Raw genomic sequence first — 23,814 nt, forward strand, 5'->3', positions numbered from 1 at the left:
TCTTTGGAGTGGGGAAGGAAGAAACCAAAGAGATGCTTTTAAGGAGGCTTTTTTTTTAATGAAGGGAATTGACTGTTGTTGGATACCTACTCCCCCCTGCGCAAGTTTGATAATCTTTGTGCTATTTTTAATTAGCTATTTTTTTAGATTGTGGATGGAACTTATTTAAGGTTGATCCATTTAAACCTCTGTCTTAATCTGAAAAGTCATCATATTGATCACTATCAAATGATAGGCAATTCACTAGCATTCAGGACTGGCCTCATGCTATCCAGCCTTGTGATAAAAACGTTAGTAGAATTAACTTTAGTTAACAAGATAAATGCAAATTTATGACAACTTTATATTTACAGAGCAAAACATAAGCTTAAGCAACTTCCCTGAAATCTCTTAAAATTCTGTAGGTTTGTCCTCAGCATGACTGTGCAGAGAGGAGTTGCTCATATAAAAGGTTTCACATTTTGTATTTTCTCATGATTACTTACAGTTTTATAAGCATTAATTTTAGCAAGATGAAGCTACCAAACTTTTTGATAATTGGAAACAGTAGTTATTCCAGGCCAAGATTTCTGGCCTCATGTTTGTTTCTGATCAGTGATGATTATGTTTTTGTAGTGTAATATTTGTTTTCTAATAGTTTGGCATGCCGTGTGGAGAAAGGGGAAAGTAATTAAGACCAAAGGCTTTTACTAAAGTAATAATTTCCAAGGCAAATATCAATATGGTGACTTGGCGTGTGTGTGTGTGTGGTATTTATATATTTTTTAATAAAAGCTAGTGGCAGAATTGGTAAGAATAATATTGGGAGTGTGTGCTAGTTGGATATAGCCAAAAAGCCTGACAAAAAATGTGTTCCTCTTCCGTCAGATGTTGAAACTCAAAATGTGCCTCATTGATCATCTGCAAACTAAGCTGCCTCAGATGCTTTGCTTAAAGAGAGAGCGAGACGTGGGAGATATATATATCGATGCAGTATAAATGTTCCTTTTGATTTCGGTTATCTGTCTGTAGATATGCTGCTTAGCTCTGCTCTCTTATTCTCATGTTGCCACTTTCCTCTCTTCTTCCGAATTCCTGCTAAAATAAGAAAGGGATGTTTGGAATTGAGAGAATGAGGGAGGTATAGCTTACTCCATCCTTACCCTGCTAGCTATAAAGTAACAACTCCAGTCAGTCCTCAGTTCATTCAGACCTATAGTGTTTATCTTCATAGGCTAAGTACAGCTAGTCAAGCTCAAGGCTGAATCCATTTAATTCTTGCAGGTTAGTCTAAGCTGTGTAGATTGAACCAATAAGCAAGTGAACAGACATTCACTTTTGATTTTTGGAAATGCAGCCACATACCTGCAGTGACCCAGACCAGAAGCTGGGGGCCACTAGAGCACATCTCCCTACTGGGCTGGACCAGACAGCTTAGGCCAAAGCTAGCTGCCTACCCTGCAAAGGGGAAGGGGTTGCGGAGAGGCGCAAAGCATCCTGGGATGCTGGGGGACTGAGAGTTAACTTGAGTCTGGGTGGGGATCTGGGACAGAAGTTCATTAAACCAGTTTAACCTAAATCAGTTAAGTCTGATATTATATCCAGGTTTATCTTAAACTGGTTTCAGCCATTTTGAAAGCAGTTTATGTGCACTGAGGTTGTGTTGTGTTACAGATTTGAACCAGTTTCCAGTCAGTTGTACTGATCTACCTGTAACTTCTGTCCCTAGCCATCAAGACCAGTAATGTCTTTTTATGGAGGCTCTCCTTTTCCTAAAACTACTGAGAAACTGTTTGCTAAGAAAATACATACATCCTTGACTTCCACAGGGAGAGATCAGAGGAGAGGGGCCATATCCCTCTCCTTCATATCTATAAAGTGCTGTGACATTTTCCATCAGAAACATTTCTCCAGTCTTTTACTGGCATCTCCCCTCATTTATTTCAGAAAAGCTAGTGTGTTCATCCTCACTAGTTTGGGTAGGCAATAGATACTGTAAAATCTTCCTAAAGGACACGGAATCAGGCTTCATCATTGAGAGAGATTTGTGCCCTGCAAAATCTAAGTCTTCATTTATCCATGTCTAATTCTGACCCTTCTGACTGTACAGAGAAGCTTCATGCTGTAAACCAAGTGTGAGCAAAAGTACTGATCCAGTACTGCTTTTGAAATCTAAAGCGTTCACGTGTGCAGCCAGGCATGCAGACGCCGTCTTCAGTTTATTTTTGTGGTCGCCCAGAATGAATCGGCATGGTGGCAGGAGTTAGGCCCCGGCGCAATCTGAAAATCAGCGTTCTGTGGCGAAGGGGAGTGTCAGAGCTGAACTAGAGGGGCAGGCCTCTGAAGTCAGTGGTGTGAAGCTATAAAATGTGAGAGTACTTTATCTCTGGAAAGAGCTTTCATTGAGGATTACTGTGCGACCCTGTAGTCTGTGCGCCAAAAATTTGTCCCTCTTACAAGTTACAGCTGTAAATGCTGGGCAGATCAACAAGGTCGCCAGCAGGGTTGTGAATTGTTAATCAGTTGGTTAAGATAAGAGTGCTAACAAATAATGGGAGAAAAGCAAGGGCATTACCTATTTTTGAGAAGGGGGACTTGTCAGTAAACTGTTTGATAGAGTGCTTTAAGGAAAATTATCAGTGGAGCTGGACAGGTTAGGGATTACAGAGGAAATGTGAAGTGAGTGAGGAACTGGTTGAAGGGAAGACAACTGTTGGTAATGTTAAAAGGGGAACTATCAGGTTGGAGGGAGGTGACTAGAGGAGCTCCTCCAGGAACAGTCTTACAACCGATCTCGTTTAATATTGCTTAGTAATGAACTTGGCTCACCCAAGCGAGAGTATGCCCATTAGCTTTGCTGCTGATTATAGAGAGGTCTTCTTAATATGAAGGAGTGGAATATCCTACAGAAATAGCTGGAAGACCGTGAGGTCTGGAGTGACAGATACAAGATGAAACTGTACTACAAAATACAAGGTTGTTCGTTTGGACTAATAGCCAAAACTTCAGGTATAGACCACAAGATCATCAGGTAGAAACAGTTGAGGAGGAAAAAGACTTTTGGGCGTGCAAGTTAATCACAGGATGACGGAGGTTAAGTACGTGAGGGAGGTGGACAAACACCGAGGAGGAGGAGGAAGAAATGTTTAAACTAAAGGGCAGTGTTGGCATTAGAGCAAATTGGGGTGAACTGAACAAAAGCACATAACCAGTCTGCTTGTGGCGAGCCATGACGTGGAGTCTGTGATTTATTTCAGTGAATGAAGGCCTTGTCTACATGGAAAGTTGGATTGTTTTAACCCTCCCCCTATCCTTATGTGGATAGTTATAAAACTGCTCTTATACTGGGTCATGTGGGCTCTTCGGTGTTAATTCAGTTTTAAGTGCACACTTGAGGCTATACTGGGGGGGAAAATCCCAGATAGAGAAGGTCTAACACTTGATAAAACTGCAAGGTGCTTTATGCGTATATCAATGAATACGTGCTTACAAATGCTTTGACTAACGGGGACATGGTCTCTGTGTGTTTTCTGGTCATTGAAAAACTTTAAGGAAATCCAAAATGGATATTAAAAAACCCAAAGTTACAACCTTTTTAAAATTAGCTTTCTTGACTGGCTGGATCCTTTGCTGTTGAAGTCATTTTGAGACAGGATGTTAGTCATTTGTTTCTACATCCCTGTCAAATACTGTGGCTTGTAAATTCTTTATTCTGCCCTCTAATTGATTTTTGGACATGATTCTCTTTTAAATAAGCCTTGCCAGACTTTGCTAAGAAAAACTAGTACCAATCTAAACATCCTGTAGCTTATAAACTTGTGTTTTGGATAATTTATACAAATAAAATGTGGAAAATGCTTAGATATTTTCAAAAGAAATACAGAATCTCCCTAGAGCATATGCTCAAAGTACTGGATCCGGAAGCTAGAAAGAGAATCCATTGTATTACCAGCTATTGTAAAATTCAGGAGCTCATTTTAAGCACCAGTTTTTCTGGACATAAACACCTGTGCTTAATTCTCTGTAGTGGGTGTCGTTTCTGGGTGCTACTTGATATCATTTGAAAATAATTAAAAGTAAGTTTTAGCTTGTACCTGGCTTCCTACATCCAGTTGTAGTAGTTCTGATATTCATGGTAATTTCTGCATGGGTTCTTGTGGTTAATATCCTAGAGGCGTGCCAGTGCAATCTCAATGAAAGGTCAAATACCTCGGACCCCTGTAAAGAGGAGGGCAGAAAGCTTACTTTTTTTGTTTGGCTCTTTTTTGAGTGAGTTGAGAGCTGAGATTGTGGGCGCCATCATAATTTACTAATTAAATATAGAACCTTGCCAGGTTAATAGGATTATGCAGAGTAATGCCCAAGGTATTGAGAAGAAAAGGGAACAAAGAAACGCAGGCTACTGTAATATGGTTTTGCCCTCTAGCAGAGAATTATTAGGAATAACTTGCAATAAGAAGGGGCAAATTACGATACAGAAAAAATTGGTTCTTTGTTGCTACACTGTAACCCCCAGTTTAATCATTTCAGGCCTATTGTGAATCCTTCAGCAGGGATTGGTTGCATTGCAGTGATGGTGTAGCTTCCTTGGGGGAAGCCCAAGGCGTTAACTCCTTAAGAGCATCACTTCATGGCAAATTAAGAAGCATATTTAATAGGATCTGAAAGGAGTCCTGTCTTGTCTGCCTTGTTAAAACTCTTTTGACTATGGTGTGAGTCACTGAGGTTGGGAAATGGGGGAATTTTTTTAAGGGGCAAGCTTGTAAACTTGGGAGGATTCAACCAAGACTTAAGGGGATGTGTCCCCTCCCATACTAACAGCTGATCTTCTGAAACAGTTGATCTTTAGAAAGTAGAAAACTGGAATTCTGTCACTGTTCTAACTTTCAATAAAAATACATTGTTTTTCACTAGGATTTTTTTTTTTAATTTGAGATCATGATACCCAGTTAGCAAAATTTTCTAAAGCAGCAGTTCCCAAACTTCCCTGTTGTGACCATTTTTACAAGCCTGTTATTTTGTGCCACCTCCGTACAGCAGTCACTGTCCCTTTGCCAACAGTTAAGTGGAGGCAGGGACATAACCATACCTCAGCTGATTCATAACTGACCCTATGCCTGGTTTTACACCAGAGATGAGAGCCCTATTTCATTCAGAAGTAAACTGCTCTGGATTAGCTAAGTTGCCCAGTGCATGTGTCAATTTATCATGGGGCAATTGTGGGTCCAGTGGCAGTTACCCCAAAGCAGCTGAGGTGCAATAAGCCCCTCTTCCCTTCTAATTGTCGGCACAGGGGAATTGGGAGCTTTGTAAGGCTCTTAACCCTTGCTTTGGGAACTGCAGCCCTAGAGAGCCATCCCGTATCTTGGCTCTCAGCACAAAGTCTTTGTAATCAGAGATGGCTTTTCAAAGACCTTCCCTTGAGATTTTAGGTACCCTTTTCATAGCACTTCTTTTGTAAGTGTTCTGTAGGGTTTTCATGAACATTTGATATTGCTTCTGGAATATTCAGGTTCTAGGTAGCTATTAATTTGTCAGAAATTAGTGATATTAAATGTGCAAAAACGTGCAGTTGGTCATGATTATAAAGGCTTAGAGCACAGGAGACAGGGTGACCAGTTAATGAGAAGATTTTTATTCTATTTATCTTCCTAAAACTCTTTACTTTTGCAGTTCAAGCTAGAGATGCATTTTAAAAACAAGACAAGGTTAATTTGTCTCCAGAAGACATTTGAGTGCTTGTCGGTCCGACATCCAGCTCCCTTGGTAAGGCTTCAGGGTTGGGGACCAGCTACGTTTTACAGAACGTTTTAATCCTGCATGATCAGCAAAACACGCCCCATCGTTAGCGGCAGTATTTTAATTGCAGCTGTGCGTGAATTGTGCTGTACTCCTCTACAAGATGACTTCAAGAGCCGTGCCCCTTGATGTGGCTACTAGCATCTTTTTTTATCTTCCCTTGTTGTATTAACATTGTTACAGTTGGGATGGATTTCACCACACTTCACTCACCCTTCAGGTGTGGATGAAAAAACCAGGTTTCTCTGGTCTTGAAGCTGTCTTCAGCTGTTGCCATGTGCACTGTGACAGCAGCTGCAAACTTTCACCTTCTTTTAGCGGTAACGCGGCTGTTAAAGTGATGTGGCTGCTTCTCTCTCTCTCCTTTTTCTGTGCTTAGTGAAGGCTGCCTCCCAGCACAAATTCATTTTCTTTTGTTGTTCTTGAGCTCTGGGCAGCTTGAAGGACCATGTCCTTCTAAATGACATGACTATGAATCTTTGTCTCTTTGAGGAGCCTTCTCGGAGCAGTTAGAGGCAGGAAGCAGTACTTTTACTCCAGAGAAGTGGGAGAAAATTGCTCCTCTTCTATTCTTAAGATTGGTTTTGGTACTCGAAACGTTGAACAGACAAGGTTCTTTGGGTAAAGGTGATATCTTTTATTAGACCAACTCACATAGCAAGCTTCTGGGCACAAACACCCTTTGTCAGGCTGAGGAAGCATCCCTCGTTGTCCCAGTAATGATGCTTCCTTAGCTTGACGAAGGGTGTTTGTGCCTGAAAGCTTGCTATTTGAGTTGGTCTAATAAAAGATATTACTTTTACCCAAAGAACCTAGTCTGCTTATGTCCTTAGACCAACACGGCTACAACCTGTACCCCTAAACATTTGGCACACTTACATTATTGTGATACTCCAGTGTCACAGAAAGTGTTATATTGGCTGTTAGTACCATTACGGACAGCTACCCTTCACACTTTGAGCAACTTGATAAGGGATTACTAAGGGCCTGTCTACATAGGTACAAGGTATATTTTTACAATGTATTGGCTAACCCACTTCAAAACCTTATTGTTGCAGTACTGGGACGAGCTTTACTTTAACTTGTTAGCTGGCCGGGTAAATGCATAAGTTTTCTCCTTTCATGCATCTTAATGTGATTTCAAATTTAACTTGCCCGGTCTACATTTGGGTGTATTTTAAAATGTTATCTGATATGCATTTATAAAAGACACTTGGATAAGAGAAGCGGAGAGGCCCTGTATGATTCAATACGCTGTCTCCACAGTCTTCAAATAGGTGTTTTACGTTCATTATTTCTCAGTCCCAGTATGCCAAGTTGGCATTGACTGCTTGTTTTACTGGGACTTAAGCAGCTCCTGAGGATATTTAACTCAAACGTCATCTTCGTTAAGTTGTAAGAGGTAGGTTTATTGGGATTCCAGAGTGACGCTGTGTTCTTTCAGGAGCTTATTGCCTAGAGCTGGATCATTATAAAAGATTATGCTAATTAGCTATCTGTTGGTGTTGGTTCTCTTGTTCCTCTGGTTGTTGCCCTTTAAGATAATGTGTACACTCAAATTCTGAATGTGTCCCTTCCACACTGTCATGACTGCTCAGTATTTTCTTAGGAGTTGCCCTCTAGGCCTGTCCCTTCAAGTCGTCAAGTAGTTCCAGCTGCTGTAAATGGGAGATCCTAGAACCTCACTGGTTGGGCAGCAAGAAACCTTCCAGTTTCAGTCCTGAATTTTATTCCTGGCCATCTTATACTCATTTGTTTATATGCTAGCATTGTCTTTTAGCATAAAGTAGCCATTCTCCCTTCCTTGTGTTGCTTCTCGCAGTGTATTTGGATAAAGCAATCCTGCCTCTCGTTAGCTTTCCTTTTACTAGCCTGAACAAGCCAAGCTCTTGTAATCTCCTCTCCATAGGTTTATCTTTGTAGCCCTTCACTGCACCTTTTTCTGTCTGAATTAATCTTTCTTGTTTGCGGGGATGCAGTATTCCAGTGAGGTCTCACAAGTGTCTCGTACAGTGACTACTGCTGCCCCGTCTTACTGGAAATAACTTGCATCTTAGGAGCGTAGAGGTGGTCAGCCGTGCTAGTCTTAAAGTCAAACAGAAAATAAGTCCAGGTGGCACCTTAGAGACTGACTGGTTCAGAGAGGCAAGACAGGTGCTGTGAATTGTCAGATGCTGTGATTTTAAGCCTTTTTTTCTTGGTTGTTTTAAAATTAGTGGTTCACAGTCCCCCTGTGATCAACTTAAACACCCAGGTCTTGCTGTTCCCTCTCCATCTGAGTTCCCAGTTTATATTGGTAATTCTTAGTAGTCCCTAAGTGCATGGTCTTGCACTCTGCACTGTTGGATTAGATCCCACAGATCCAACAACTCTCAAACAAAAATGGTTACTACTTTAGTTCGGTGTTAGGAACATTTACTGTCATAGATTCTTTTCAGTGTTTGTGACCCGTTTGCCAGTCATGATAATAGAAATGATGCGTCCCTCATGTAATGTGTTAGTATTTAACCAACTTTTTCTGCATTTTTGGGGTAGCCAGTGTAGGAGCAAATGGACTGTTTGAGATAGGCTTCAGGAAATCCAATCCACTCTATGCAGTAGATGGGGTGGGGAGTTTTGCTGTATTCTTCCACATCTTCTATTTAACTATCCATCTCCTAATGAATAGAAAAATGACCTTGATCAAAAAAAAAAAAAAAATAGATGCAGTTAAGTGGTTGCTAGAACAATGTCTAATGGAGACATCAGTCCTTGGATCTGCCCAGACACACTTCTCCTTTCCTTATCCTCTCTTGGAATTTGTTTGGCTTGGATTGTCTTGTCTCTTTGACAATGAATTACGGTCAGGTCAGTGTATCCTACATGAAGAACCTATGTGATCTGGGTGTGTCGCACATAGCTTTCCTATGACTACAGGAACATAGGAACTGGTGTATACCAGTACTTGTATAAGCCAGGTATCTGCTGTTCCTAATTACCATTGTAATTACAATTGTTTTCTTTGCTTATTTTGCTTCAGACCAGCATTGAAATTAGTAATTTTAATCCTGATCAAGTAGCTGTGTGTGGAGGAAGAGTGACCAAAGAAAAAATCTTCAATATTAAGCTTCTATTGGGTGGATTATTTAAAAAAAAAAAAAAAAAAAAGAGAGGCTCCAAATACTGATCTGTGTGGGTGAAAGTTTCTGTTTCATTTCTGAAAACCAACAATCCATAATGCTTGATAGTTTTTTCCTTAAGTATTGAGTATTGCCATTACATAATCAGTGTTTCTCTACTTCATTGAGTTGTATTAAGAGGGTACTTAAACATTTATTATCTATCGCTGCTTTACAGAATTTTATATACTAATTTTAAGTTTCCAAGTCTCTCTCTATTCAGCTTGCATTGAGCAAGTAGGGTTAGATCCCTGATGCATCATAAATAAGACAGAGTTCCTATAATGGTTTTTGTTTGATAATTTGTCACTTTATTATATAACTTTATTGGTAGTATTTTTTGTGCATAAATGGGAAAATTAGGTTTTAATAGCAAGAGAGGCTTTAGGAATCTGCGGATGAGATTTTTTTGAAAGAATTTTATGGTGTGCCAAAGAAGTGCTATTGAAATTTCAAACTGGGAAGTTTAAACTTTGCTTTAAAGGAGGGCTGTCCAAATGGTGGCTTGAAAGGGGTTAATATGGGACTACTCCTGAGTCCTATCCTCCTGTCACTGCTGGGGTCTCTAGGCTCCTGTCCCTTCTTCAGCCTTTGTCTCCTACTCCCACCATGGAGGTGGGATGGATGGGACAGTCAGCATGATGCAGGGAGGGAGCTGAGGTGGGGGCCAACCATGTGTGTGGTGCAGGAGTGGGAAGGGGTGGCACAGGGAGTCCCTACACTTGGGGTGCAGTAAGGATGGTGTGTGGCGTCTGGGCCCATGGCTCACATCAGCGCAGCCTGTGTCATGCTGCCCCTGGCTGTTTAGAAGTTGGACAGCCCTGCTTTCTAAAAATCCCTATGGCCAGTATTCCCAATTTAAAGTTCATCGGGATTGCTTAAGTAGGATGTGTGTAAGAGGAGATTGTGAGTGCTTTTGAATTCAGCACTCCAAAGAATAGCAATGTTTGGATATTGCAGTAGTAGGGGTGTGTGGGTGTGTGTGTGTGTGCATGCGCATGTGCACGTACGTTTTGGAAGCTTTATATCAATATTGCTACAACTTTGACTGTAAGGTTCTTATAGATTTGTTTAAAGGTGATCTGTAAAGGAGTGTTGTTAGAATTAAGTTTCCATCTCTTGTTTCGTGGTGATCAAAGCCTTTTTGAAAGGTGAAGTGCATGGGGTTTGGTTGTTCCTTTTTCTTTTTGTGATCTTTTTGTTTTATACTAGAAGCCCTTTTGGATATTGTAAGAGCACTGCGAAAGGTCACAGTTTACTTGAAGGATTGTGAATGCTTTATTGAAGACCAAGATGCTCATTAGCAAAGATAAATGGTGTCCCCGAATCAATCTCAAATCTTAGCAGTTGTATCTGTACTTAAGTAATGTTTCTCCTTCTTTGTTCCCAGTGAGCACTTGTCCTGCTCCTTCACCTTTTTCTTGCATGGGGACAGCAATGTCTGCACCAGTGTGGAAATCAGTCAGCATCAACCTGTGTACCTGCTTAGCGAGGAGCACCTCACTCTGGCTCAGCAGTCAAACAGCCCTTTTCAAGGTAGGTGTTTTGGTTTTTTGTTCATCATGGCTTCCTTCTGAGCTCATCTAAACATGGGGTTATGCCAAAGAGGAAGGAAAAGGAGCAGAAAAGCTAGGTATGCATCCCTCCTCAGCTCTTTCCTTTCTAGCACCAGCCCTTGGCTGTGAGTCTGAGCTCTTGGGCCTGAGTCTAGCCAACGTGCTGTATGTTTGAATGTTCCCCTGTCCTAGAGAGTGGGCCCCTGTACTGCCGACAGCAACCCGTTGTCCTGCGTGGCAGCACAATAGGCCTGTGAAATGAACACTCTTCCTAAAATGACGCTGAATGCGACTTACCCTGTTGTACACTTGCCCTTTGTCAAAGCAGTTTAACTGCACAGTTGCAGTTAAGCTGGTGCCCATTGCTGATTAACACCTACCTTTCCCAATGCGGACGAGACCGTCCACCAGGAAGTCTGACCTATGTCATCTTTTTGTTCCAGCGATTGTAGCCAAACGAATGAGACCACTACATCTGGTGTGTAAGGCAGCAGTTAACATTGTGTTGGGACAAAAGCTAAATCAGCCTTTTAGATGACATTTAATTCATTTGAGTACCTTTCTTTACTGGCCACGTAGGCAGACAGTTACATACTCATGATGAAATTTGTCTGTCACAGATGTTTAAGTGGATTAATTTCTAACTACTGTTATGATGCATTGATTCTTTTATAACTCATCCTGGTCTTTCAGTACATATACATTTTAATGAGGTACAATAAATTCTTCCTCTAAGATGTCGGTATTGGGTTCTTTATATTGTACTGCACTGTAGTGAGGCTAACCTGTCAATTTAAAATGGGTTATTTAGTGGTAGATGCTGGCTGAAAAGGTGATACCTTTATTCTTGTGGAGATAGTGCTGGCTGGTCTCTGGATGTTTTTAGTAACTATTTCTTTTTGTATTTCAAGTTATTCTAAGTCCTTTTGGATTAAATGGCACGCTCACCGGACAGTCATTCAAGCTGTCGGACTCATCCACAAAAAAGCTTATTGGTGAATGGAAACAGTTCTATCCCATCACCTCTAACTTGAAGGAGGGCTCTGAGGAAAAACAAGAAGAGATGGATTGGGAAGATGATTCTCTGGCTGCTGTGGAAGTCCTTGTTGGTGTGTATTATGAACAAATGTCGCTGGTTTTCCTAACTGAAATGATCAGGCCGCTTAGGGGTTTGTTTACTTCTTCAAAGTAAACCATGGTCCTCTAAGACATTTTAATGGTAACAGGTTTCTGCACCGGTAGCTTTTATTCTTTGCTGTAAATAATATGCCATAGGATCATAGAAAATTCAGGTTAGGAGGTGTATCAGGAGGTCATCTAGTCCTAATCCCCTGCTCAAAGCAGGACCATCCCCAACTAGATCATCCCAGTCAAGGCTATGTCAAGCTGGATTTAAAAACCTCCAAGGATGAAAATTTCACAACCTCCCTGGGTAACCTGTTCAAGTGTTTTACTACCATGCTCTCTGTGAGTGAGATTTCCTAATATCTAACTTCAACTTCTCTTGGTGCAACTTGAAACCACTGCTCCTTGTTCTAGCATCTGCCACCACTAGAACAGTTTAGCTCCATCTTCTTTGTATCTGCCCTTCCGGTAGTTGAAGGCTGCTATTCAATCCCCCCTCCATCCTCTCTTCTTTATGCTAGACTAAATGAGCCCAGTTCCCTCAGCCTCTCTTCATACGTCATGTGCCCTGCCCCCTAACCATTTTTGTTGCCCTCCGCTGGACTCCTTCCAATTTGTCCACATCCATTCTGTAGTGGGGGCCCAAAACTGGACGCAGGACTCCAGATGTGGCCTCCCCAGTGCTGAGTAGAGGGGCATAATCATGTCCCTCGATCTGCTGACAGTGCTTCTAGTTCGGAGTGGCTGGGGGCCGCACACCTGTTGGGCTGTGCAGTTTTGCGATTTAAGAGATGCTTAAAGAGTGCCCATTGTCTTTGTAGTACTAACCGTTCTTTTGTACCTGGTGTGACAATTTGGGATGTGAAGAGGGTCTATTTGACCAGCCAGAACCCTTAGTCAGAAACCTAATTGGACTCTACACTGGTGTCTCTGAATTTCTGTACCGTATATGAACAGAAGCCATAGTCTGACATCATCTGGTAGCCAATAAAAGTTGGGGAAACACTGAAACTACATTTTGGTTTCTAGGAGAGCAAGATATTAATGACAATCACCTTTTACTTCCCCTCACTCTGCCCTTTTTAGCCAAGTAACTTATAATCAAAGTCTCTCTTTATGGTTCCACCATGAAATGTACCTTGTCCTGAACCTTGCTTTATGAAGTTTTAGAGGAAGTTGAATTTTTGTAGAAAAAAATATTGTAATATAGATGGCATACAGTCTAAATTAATGATAGCGTGTGTTAGAACCCATCTTTTGGCTCAGTCTTTTTCCTGGAAGCTAGCCACAGAAGGTAACTTCTCATTATTTCCCACTATTTAAAAAGAGTAAGGGAAAAAGTGGAGGAAAAAACCCCTTAACTTTGCAATTAAACCAGTGCAGATAAGTGATTTTCTTTTTGCAAAGCTGAACCCTCACAAAAGCCTTAAGGTTTCCTCCTGAAGTTAATTGTTTCCTTCGTGGTAGCACAGAAGGGCCTAATGGGGAGAGGAGTGTACTGGGGGGATGAGGGTGGGAGCTGGTAAAGACAGGAAAGGAAGGAAGTAGAATTAAGAGGCTTCCATCAAAACAACACTCTGCATCATGAACAACACTGCACCATGCTGCCGGTATGTATAACCTGCCTGCTTGTGCAAAGTGGAATAGAAATTATGAAGACGACGGCAAAGAGTCTTGTAGGTGAAGGAGACTGCTTTATTGGAGAAACTATTGAATACATTTGCGTTGAATGACTGGCAAGTAACGTGCATTTAGGATAACAGTTGAAGGAATATTAATTTTGATCAAGGGTAGCTAGTAAAGGGGGTGCAGCTAGCTCACGTGGCTGGAGACACCTATGCACACGTGTTTGGATTTCATTGGGACACATTTGAAGAGCTGTCAGTATTGCAGTGCTTATATCAACATAATTACATACAAAAGATCAAACTTGCAACAATGTGACTATTCATAGAAAGGTTTCTTGCTTGTAAAATAGTGAAAAGAGCTACATTATTGTTTTCAGGGCTCCTGACTTCTTACAGGCTTTGCATGGAAAATGTAAAAGCTACAATTGGAATTGTGATCGTATCTTTTTTATTAGCAAGCACACAATACAAAACTTCCTAGTGGTCTCATGGCTATTCCTAAATGGAGTTGGATATACAATGACTTGCGTTTTGTTATTTTTCCCCCCCCCCCCCTTTTTTTTTTCCAGCGGGTGTGCGAATGGTCTACCCAGCATGCTTTGTCTTAGTTCCTCAAACAGACATCCCTGCTCCTAGTACTGTTGGGGCTTCTCATTGTTCAACTACTTGCTTGGGTGTCCACCAAGTGCCTGCTACCACCAGAGATCCTGCCATGTCTTCAGTAACTCTAACTCCACCTACGTCCCCAGAGGAAGTTCAGACAGGTGCAGTATTAATTCCTTTCTCAAACAGAAACCCTCAAGAGAATATTCTTCTTTTAAAGTAACTGTCAAACTGTTCGGAAAAATCTTTCGAGCTCTCTCTACCATTGACTCGTAATTGGCAAAACATTGTTCTGTAATTCTCCCTGTGATACTAGAATTGTTAGTATATTATTATAACGAGTGATTTCCCTCCCTCTCGAACTGTTTTGAATTTCTAGTTCGCCCCCCCCCACTCCCCAGTTTAGCATGAAAATAGTATTTGGGGACTGTCATCATATTTAAAACCTCAGTATTGCTTTGGCCCACGAGCTGTTGCCCAGTACTCAGAATTTTAGTTAGAAAGCTCTGGTTTTGGGAGTGGCTTTCAGAACTGAAACCTGGCCACGTGGGTTTGGGATTACATAACAAGTGGTATTTCCAGCCTTTTCACAACCCTTGTAGGCTGATTACAGGATAGTTTTTTGTCTTAGAGCAGCTCTGTCTGCTCTGCTACATGTAGTTATACTTGTTTGTTGGGGACAATCTTTACGATGCCTTTGTGTTGTATGTTGGAGCAGGCAAACTGGAACTAGCGAGGAGTTATTTCTTTGAGATTTGTGAATGCCTCTGGCTAGGGTGGATACAAATCAATGATTTTTTTTTAAATCTAATTTTATATTTAAATTGCATGGTTTTTCTAAACCTGTTTTTAAAATTAACATAAAATGTCAAGTATGGGAGCTAAATACTATGAGCGGAGGCTGGTATTTACACTCTAGTGTTGTGCAGAAAAGTTTTTTTTGTTGGCTTTTTTTTCCCCTTGATTACTTCTAGTTTTAGTTTAACTGGCAGGTGCAGAGAGAGGTTTTTTTTATTTTTTTTTTCCCCCCATTGGACTAGTTCAGTCAAGTCTGAGACCAATTGGGAGTAGAAAAGTCAGGAAAACTGGTTGTCATTTAAAAGCCAGGTGGAAGGGAAAGGGATCTACTAATTATAAAAACTTGAACATGGGGCAACTCTTTCAAAGGTATTTAGGTGCCTAAGCGAGCAGTGGAATCCCAGAAGGCACCCTTCAGAAGTGCCTGTGCATCTGCTCTCCAGGCATGTCCCATTGAAATCAACTTGCTGAACTTCTGTAGTGCTTTTGAAAACTCTACAAGGCATCTTTTCAAATGCCTTTTGAAAATCTAGCCCCTGGTGAGGAGATATAATCAGGCATTTCATTAATGCTTCGTTTGCTGAGTAAATCAGGTAACTTTCTAAAATGGTAATGTTTGGATTAAACTCTTCTTGGGTGTGCAGCCCACTTAAAACTCGTCATATGCGTTTTAAAGTGTTTTTCTCTGTTTTTGCACAAGTCCAAGTTCTGTCAAGGACAGCTTGACACATTGCAAGTACGAAATTGTCTCGCATACTCAACACCTCATTTTCTTGGAGAACAAAAATGAGAAAAAGCTACGTAACAGCAAATAAATGTGCATAGATAGTGTACGTCTGCCATTAACAAAATACCACTCATTATGCAAAGGCTGTGATTAGTTGCAAACGTGCTCTAATGGTTATATTAACCTGTGAAAATGAGCCTTTGTTTAGGAAAAGAACTTAGTACAATGCAAAATGAGGTTAAAATCAATTATTTAAATGAAGGCTTCCTGCTTGCTGATTTAAGTAATGGTTTAAATTAGTGACAGAAATGGCTTTGCATATGACTTCCTCAGGGTTGTGGTGAAGCAAGAAACCTTCTGCACAAAGGAGTGGGTTAACAAAGGGATACTGAGTTTTTCACAACTAAAGTCATTTTTTTCGAACTTGAAGCTTGTTGGCAATGAATACAAGTATCTACCCTCTGGCTTATGAGAAGCGGAATTTTTCTCCATCGAGCAATGGAATTTGATGGAAGAGACTTTAGGTTATCTCCATCCTATTGCTTATTTGGGTTATCCACTGGTATTATTCTAATTTTTAGTTTTACCTAGCTTGGGGAATGGGACCCCTTTCATTTTCCCCTGCACAGCCTAAAATGTCCATTTCTGATGTATGTATTTATAAACCTGTGGCATGCCTATCCTCCCATGCTGACTTTGCCTAAGGGGCCTCCTTCCTGCAAAGTGGTGAAATTATTCACCTGCACTTAATGAGAGCACCTTATGAACCTGAAGGCCTATCAAAATATTGGAGGTGGTGCCTAGGGTCCTGCAAAAGACTTTACCCACGTTTTATGAAGAAACGCATGCAAACATGATGGCAGTCCAGAAGCAACACCAGCAAAACCTCTTCTTTTTAAAATGCAGGCATGACCTCTTTCCTTGAGCAAAGGTGGGAGTCTACCCGGAGATGGGCCCTGTCCTTAGAGGAGCTAAATCCTGCTTTTTCATATTGATCACAGGGTTGACTTAATACAATTGCAAAATACAAAATAAAACCACAGTTAGTGGAGAGGTTCAAAAAGTGTTCCTGTCGGAGGGGCAAGATTCTGTTGAGAAAACAAATGCTCAAGTATCTCTTCTGAAGAAATTCAGGTGGAAAGGGGAACTTGTCTTAAATGATGTATGATCATTTCCTGTGTGACAAAACCACATGTCACTAGCTAGAGCTTCTCCCATGTATGCCTACATTTTCTCTGATTTGCATTTATAATTAGGAATAAAAAATTAACAAGGTGCATCGTTCAAAAGAGGACTTCTGTTTCAGCCAGCGTGTAAAAACATTTTGAGTTGTCATGGCTATTTGAGTGATGTTATCCAATTGCCTAAAATACTTCTTCTTTCCTTTTTTCTCCTTTTGGTTCTGTTAGCAGTTGATGCTCAGTCCGCCCAGAAGTGGGTGAAGTTTTCTTCCGTTTCCGATGGTTTTAGCTCTGACAGTACTAGCCACCATGGTGGCAAAATCCCAAGAAAACTAGCCAATCAGGTGGTGGATCGAGTTTGGCAAGAATGCAATATGAACAGAGCACAGAACAAGTATGTACTAGCTTTCTGAAACTGCGATAAATGCCATATATTAAATATAGCTGAAGAACTCTTATGCTGTAAGCAATGGGTTTTGAAGAAAAATTGTCAGAAAGATATGTTTTGCTTTATTAATTTTGAAGCGTTTCAAAGGAAAAAAACTTACTTTGAATATCAGTGCGCACTGATTTTGTTCGCACAGCTGCTATTAAGATTTGGCATAGGGTTAAAGAAAAAGTAATGTGACCTGTAGTTTAAAAAATAATTAACTTCCCAATATTGGATTATAGGAGGAAGTATTCTGCTACATCAAATGGCTTATGCGATGAAGAGACAGCTGACAAAGTAGCCTCCTGGGATTTTGTTGAAGCCACACAGAGGACAAATTGCAATTGTTCAAGGTACCCCAGCAGACCTGCAGTCCAATAAGTAGATAGAATTATGCAGGGTTTATTTTTTGTGGCAGATTTTGGCAATTTTAAGCAATAAAGGTCTATACCACAGGGGGAATATGTGTCCTGAACTTATTATGCAATCACCTATGATGAGGGTAATATATGAGCTTTTATTTGCATGGATCAGCACAGTGATCTCCTGACAGTTCAGTGTACACATGAGTATTCTGGCTTCAAGTTCCTCAGGCCGCCTACCTTGGGTTGAGCTCACCAGAGGGACAACCTGCACAGTCTCTAGTGTGAGTCTAGGATAGAGGTTCCCAACCCCCGAGCCACAGCCTGGTACCGGGCCGTGAAGGGTTGGCTGCCGGACTGGAAGTCCAGAAGTGACCAGCATACTGCGGACCAGCAGCCAACCCTTTTTTATACTTTGTACTAAGTATAAAAAAGGGTTGGCTGCTGGCCCGCAGTATGCCGGTTACTTACAGAGCCCAGTATGCCAGTCTGCAGTTTGCTGGTCCGCGGCCCAAAAAGGTTAGGAACCACTGGTTTAGGATTCTTAGGTCAGTGCACACGCTGCTTTTGGTAGCTATTGAGGAAAGAAGCCTTAGAAAAACCATTTGCTGTGGCCTGGATCCTCAAGGGTTGTAAAGGAGATGATTTTGTTTTGGGGAAAAAGTTATTAGCATTAGCTGGTAGAGTAGATGAGCTTGCAACACTGCTATCCTAAGAATTGGACATTATGCGGCACTTGTTTCCACACAAAGTTGGCTGCTGGAGAAAACCTGTGTATGTCTGAATTTGCATGTGTTCGCTACAGCTTTTGCATTAAAATCCATGATAAAAGCCTTCTGAAGGAAATAAAACCATCTCTATTAACAGGTTTTTCTTTAAAGTGAATTTAAGTCCCCTTAATTCTAGTAGTAGCTTAGATTTGTGGCTTTAGTTTTTGCACAACATGCTGTGAAATGAAAGTAGCGAAGAATCTATTGGCAATACTAAAATCTATGTTTAACTCTTCATGCTCAGTCTAATGATTCTGACCTTTGGAGTACAGGATGAATGGCTGGGAAACTGTAGATTAAAAAAAAAATGCTTACCTTTTTCCATTCTTGAAACACTATTACCCTAAGGCCTGTGCAAATACTGGAGACTTGAGAGAGAGTGGAGTTAGGTGCACAGTGTTTCACTAAAGGAGAATTTGTGTATGGGGTCTCTCTTACTTAATGCTATGCTAATAAATGTGAGTCAAGGATAGATTAAAAATGGGATTGCCAAAGTTTAAAGATCTCTCTTACTCCCTTTCTCTCTCTCTTGGGATTTTAAGAGTGCCTGTGTGCAGAAGAGGCCATGCAAAGTTCAAAGGAGATAGAACTGTGCTTTAATAAATTGAAAACCTTTACTTCTGATTTAAGGCTGAGAAGCATGAGCTGCACACTTTTGGTTTTCTCTGCCAGAATGAGGTACTCCAGTCCTGTAAACAAAGGTGTGTGCACAACTCATTATCAAGCTGATTTTTTTTCTGTAATCCGTTTCGGTACTTGTGGCCCTTATTCTGGCAGAGAATCCAGAAAGTCTGCACTTTGGGGAGTTTCACTCGGAAGCAGCCATTTTTTGCATTCTGCATGTTGGGGAGCAGGAGGGAATGCACTTCATCGTTGAAGTGCATTTATATTCTGAAAAATAACTGTAAGTGGCACTGGGAGATTTAATATATTTCTCTCTTTCTTATGAGATTTACAGGTAGATGGTTGATTTGTAGGATTGGCAGCCTGGCTTTTAGGTCTTAAGGTTGGGTTCATTAGGACTCTCACATCACCTTTAGTCAATGAACGTTTTGCCCAGAAAATTTGTGCAGCTGCTTGAACCAGAAAAAACAGCAGTTGAACTGATTTGACAGTGTTAGCAGAAGTAAAAAAGCAATACCTTGTTTGGAAAAAATAAGCCACTGAAGGAGGAACAGATCCTTCAACAGTCTTTCACCCTAACTTCACTTTAAGGACTTGAGTGAGCATGCTGTTCAGCTTTGAGAGACTGTTGTAGCAACAGGCACCAAAAAGTGGTCCAAAAAACTGGACACCTTCCTGTCAAGTATGTACAAAACCTGCTTAGATCCCCTATCTCTATATCCAGTTTCTCATAATTGTATTTCTCAGAAGTGGGCTGGCTTGTACCCAGTAGTGCGCCAGCGGATACACTTGTGAGATTCACTAAAGTATTTTGCACTTGTTTTTCCAGGCACAAAAATCTCAAACCAAGGAATTCAGGGCAGCAGGGGCAGGCGCCGCCCGCAAGCCAGCAGCAGCAAGCGGCTCCAAAGCACAAGACAAATGAGAAGCAAGACAAGGGGGATAAGCCGCAAAAACGCCCTTTGACTCCTTTCCACCATCGTGTCTCTATTAGTGACGATGTTGCCATGGAGGCAGAATCAGCGAGTCAGAGGCTTGTGATCACAGCACCAGACAGTCAAGTGAGATTTTCAAATATCAGAACTAACGATGTAGCAAAGACTCCTCAGATGCATGGCACTGAAATGGCAAATTCACCTCAACCACCACCACTTAGTCCTCACCCTTGTGATGTAGTTGATGAAGGGGTAACTAAAACTCCTTCTACTCCTCAGAGCCAGCATTTCTATCAGATGCCAACACCAGATCCCTTGGTTCCTTCAAAAGCAATGGAAGACAGGATAGATGGCTTGTCCCAGTCTTTCCCAGCTCAGTTCCCAGAAGTCATAGAACCCACAATATACATTGGTACTGCAGTGAATCTGGAAGAAGATGAAGCTGATAACACTTGGAAGTATTATAAAGTTCCAAAGAAAAAGGATGTGGAATTCTTACCGCCCCCGCTCCCCTGCGACAAATTCAGAGATGATCCAGTGGTACCTGCTGGACAGGAAAACCTCACGTCCGTTACAGAGTAGGTGTTGCTTAAAATACCTAGTCATGCAAAAATTGCCAGACTTTTCCAATTAGACCGTTTCTCCAAACATGATCAAACGTCCCTTTATTAACAGGGTGTGATACTTGAACCAAGATCTTTGTACAAAAAGTCACCTCTAAGAAAGGGTATTTGAGTTTCAGATTATTAAGCTCTTTATATTTTCATTTATGTGGTAGTTTGTTCAGGTTTGAAAACCATTAATGTTCTTGGGCTTAAAGCTATTATGAATCTTAACCCCTGCCTGCCTTCGTGAGATTTTTAGTGTACTACAAGTTTGGTGGCAAACATAATGTTGGCTTTCATCACTTAATGATAAGCATTCATTTATTATCTCAGGAGGAAGTTTTTACCATGCAGAAACAATTTTTTTTGGTCGGTGTGTCCGCAGCATCCTTAAATGCATGCCAAACTTTGTGTGCGAGTTGCCTTCACTAGTAGTTTTCTTGCTTACTCGAGGTTATATGTGGTAAAGGACTTTGCTAAACGTGTTTTAATGAGGAGGAATTGAGCATAGGCAAAGTTCTGCAGGTTTTGTGTTCCTTTTTTTTTTAACATGGATGCCCAAAACCTGCAGAAACATTTTGGAGCAAATGTAACTTTATTTATGCTAATTAGTAAGAAGAGGCTTTCCACTCTATCTGTTCAGCATCTTTTGTGTTCAGAAGAACCTAGCGTGAGAAAAGAAGAGGACAGCATTGTTGGGCAGCTAACAGCTAGCTTAGGGGATCTGCGTATAAGCTTGATTTTTACCGTTGGTCATATTTTTAGGTTTTGCTTGTATCGTTGGTCTTTGAGTGAGGAGTTTTAAGCTTGTTCTTTCGTGTTGACAGCTGAATCTTCGGGTATAATGGGTTCTGGGGAGCTTTTGCTTCATCTACTTCTGTAAATTGGCTCTTACCTTTACTAACATGCTAGAAGATTCGGGGGACAAAATGTTTGCCTTGAATGTAACTTATCTACAATATGGGCTTTTGGAAATTGGAGAGGTATAAAGGTCAAGAAGCCAGCACCAAACTCCTTATTAGTGTGCCTGTCCAGAGAACTTCCAGCTATTTGAGTTGGTCCAATACACCAACTGCTTGTGTTGTTTCCAACTATTTGAGTTGTTTTAATAAAAGATATTGGATTTACCCAAAGAGCCTTGTCTGCCTGTGTCCTTAGACCAACACGGCTACAACCTGCACCCCCACCAGGAGAGCTTAACTTTCAGTTTGCAGGTCAGATCTCTTCTGAAAATCATACTTGCTTCCTCAGAGGTTTTTTGATGCCTTTTCAGAGATAAAAAAAACCAAATGAGCCAGAGATGACTAGCTCACCTTGATTTGTGTGTCTGCAGAAGGATTTTTAAAGGGTTTGAGGTTACCAGTCAGAAAACTAATGATTGACTTGTCTCATTTTAGTGCATTAGGTAGACCTCAACTGTCATGAAAATGCTTCACTACCAAATAATGGTCCCTCTGGATGGACAAATGTCATGGGATAAGTAGGAGTCAGACTAGGTTCCTTTCAAAACTTGGCATTCCAACCCTCATCGCATTATCTTTAGGCCACTGAAAATGGCTTTGGGGTATCATTTGCACTGTTTTTGCCTGGTAGTATTTAGTAACATAAGAAAGTCAGAGCTGTGTGGCTGTTTTTTATAGAAATGCTTTTATTTAGTTCCACATGGATAAGAGGGTTTGAATTCTTTTTAATTGTATAAATAGAAGTTGGTGCAGAATTTCTGCTGTGATAAGACTTTGTAATTTTGCCCAAGATTACAACACGCTTCCCTCCTCAACCAGAAGAGAGAAACCCATCCTCATCAGTTTTCTGATCTCTCCAAAGCTTGGATAGGTTATGGAATGAATAAAATGCAATAGAATAAAAGAATAATCTTGGTCTTTAGTTTTAAAGCTTATTTGATTCAGGGGTTACTTGGGACTCTCCATTTCACAGCTGTGCAAATATGTGGTTTTTGCCTCTCCTTTAGGTTTAAAAACAAACCACGCTTTTCCCCCCTTGTCTTCTGTATATCCTTCTCAGCAGATGAGATCTGGACAAGACGATTCTCATCCACTCTTAATACAGTACTTTCAAAATATAACTTGCCTCTGAATGGGAAGCAGCTTCTGATGCGAGGAAGTCCTACAGCGATTGACAGTTTCCATCCCCTTCCCCAACCCCACTGTGATTTTGTTAATTTAATGGGGGTTTTGTAATCCAGACCTCTCTAGATGCAGAGAGACTGTCCCGCGTGTCAGTCCTGTAAAAAACCAAAAATACAAAAAAAAACAAAACAACCACAACAAAACGAAAAAACCCAAAACAGGTGTCTGTTTAATGTTTTCAAGGCCTAGATCTTTATATTAAGGAGACATGCATTTATCAGTGTCCTCCAGCTTCCCAGACAATGGAAAGAGATGCTCTAATTCAAGGTTTACTCTTTTTTTCAGAGTAAGAAAATGCATCTTTCCTTTTATACCCTCCATTTAGTTTACCCATTCACTAAATGGGTATTTCAGCATAACTCCCTACTAAGCTACTTCCCTTGAAGCTTAATAAGAAAGTTGTTCCTGTTGTTGCAGTTTCTCTTGTTAGAAAGAAGCAATTAAAGCAGCAAGTTAGTTTATATAGGATGTTGGATTAGTTTATATAGGATTTTGGGTAAGGAGAAGTTCTCCAGTTGCATCAAAGGTTTCTCCAAATGCAAGTGCCGGCTGTCTCTGATATAGTTCATTGCCTGTCTGGGGGTGGTTTATGGAAGCACCTCCAAAAAGACGTGACCTAGGATATCCTTGGGACCCGAAAGGCAAGGCTGAAGTTGTCAGTTTTTTGGATACCACACGTGAATCTTCCAAATGCTGGCAGGATCTTGGAGCTGGGGGTCAGGATCTTTCCTTTGAGTGTTTTGTTTCAAAATGCTGTCAATGGGAAGCAGGAAGGTTTGGTTTTGCTTTGGTTCTGTTCTACGGCTTCTCTTGCGCTGAGGGGATGCGGAAGGCAGAGAAGATTCCCCCCCCATTTAGGTGTCTCTGATATATCCAAACTTATCTTACTTCATACTCCAGTTAGTTAGTCCAGACCAGGGGCTGGCAGCAATTTAGGAGCGGTGGGCTGAAATAACCCAGTTCTGCCTATGGTGGGCCAGAACATCTGATCTGGTTGCTGCTGCTGTTTCTCCCTGCTGCCTGGCCGCTGTGTAGCTGAATTCCCTCACTGCTAAATCCCCACAGATGTCCAGGCTTGACTGCCTGAATACAACTGGTCAACAGGCTGGATCTTGCCTTTGGGTTGTAGTTTGCCAGTCCCTGGTCTGGACTATCTGAATACATAGGAGTAGTTGTAGGAACATCACAGCCTCTTATGCAGCAGGACTGACTAATGCATAGACTGGAAAATGACAAGAAGAGAGCCATGTGGGGGAGTGTTAAACCTCTTAATTCTGTATATTGGATATGTCTGTGTACTATTTGAGTAATTCACCACCACGGCATGTCTTCTTGCACTGCGACATTATTGGGGCTTATGTGAACCCTCTTTTTGAACACAGATTTT

General features: G+C 41.1%; 1 protein-coding gene across 3 annotated transcripts in view; it reads left to right on the forward strand.

Moving 5' to 3' along the window:
* The window catches only part of MED13 (mediator complex subunit 13), a 71,937-nt gene that overhangs the window by 23,884 nt on the left and 24,239 nt on the right, over positions 1–23,814 (forward strand). For 2 of the 3 annotated variants that reach the window (XM_014608063.3, XM_014608064.3), the window contains exons 4-9: positions 10,327–10,472; positions 11,404–11,601; positions 13,815–14,009; positions 16,783–16,948; positions 17,227–17,337; positions 19,570–20,253. In XM_014608063.3, the coding sequence (XP_014463549.1) occupies positions 10,327–10,472; positions 11,404–11,601; positions 13,815–14,009; positions 16,783–16,948; positions 17,227–17,337; positions 19,570–20,253 (1,500 nt within the window). The remainder of the gene's footprint in view (positions 1–10,326; positions 10,473–11,403; positions 11,602–13,814; positions 14,010–16,782; positions 16,949–17,226; positions 17,338–19,569; positions 20,254–23,814) is intronic. The other variant, XM_006265641.4, reaches the window with a different exon arrangement.

Source organism: Alligator mississippiensis, chromosome 14, assembly GCF_030867095.1.
Source record: "Alligator mississippiensis isolate rAllMis1 chromosome 14, rAllMis1, whole genome shotgun sequence".
NCBI lineage: Eukaryota > Metazoa > Chordata > Crocodylia > Alligatoridae > Alligator > Alligator mississippiensis.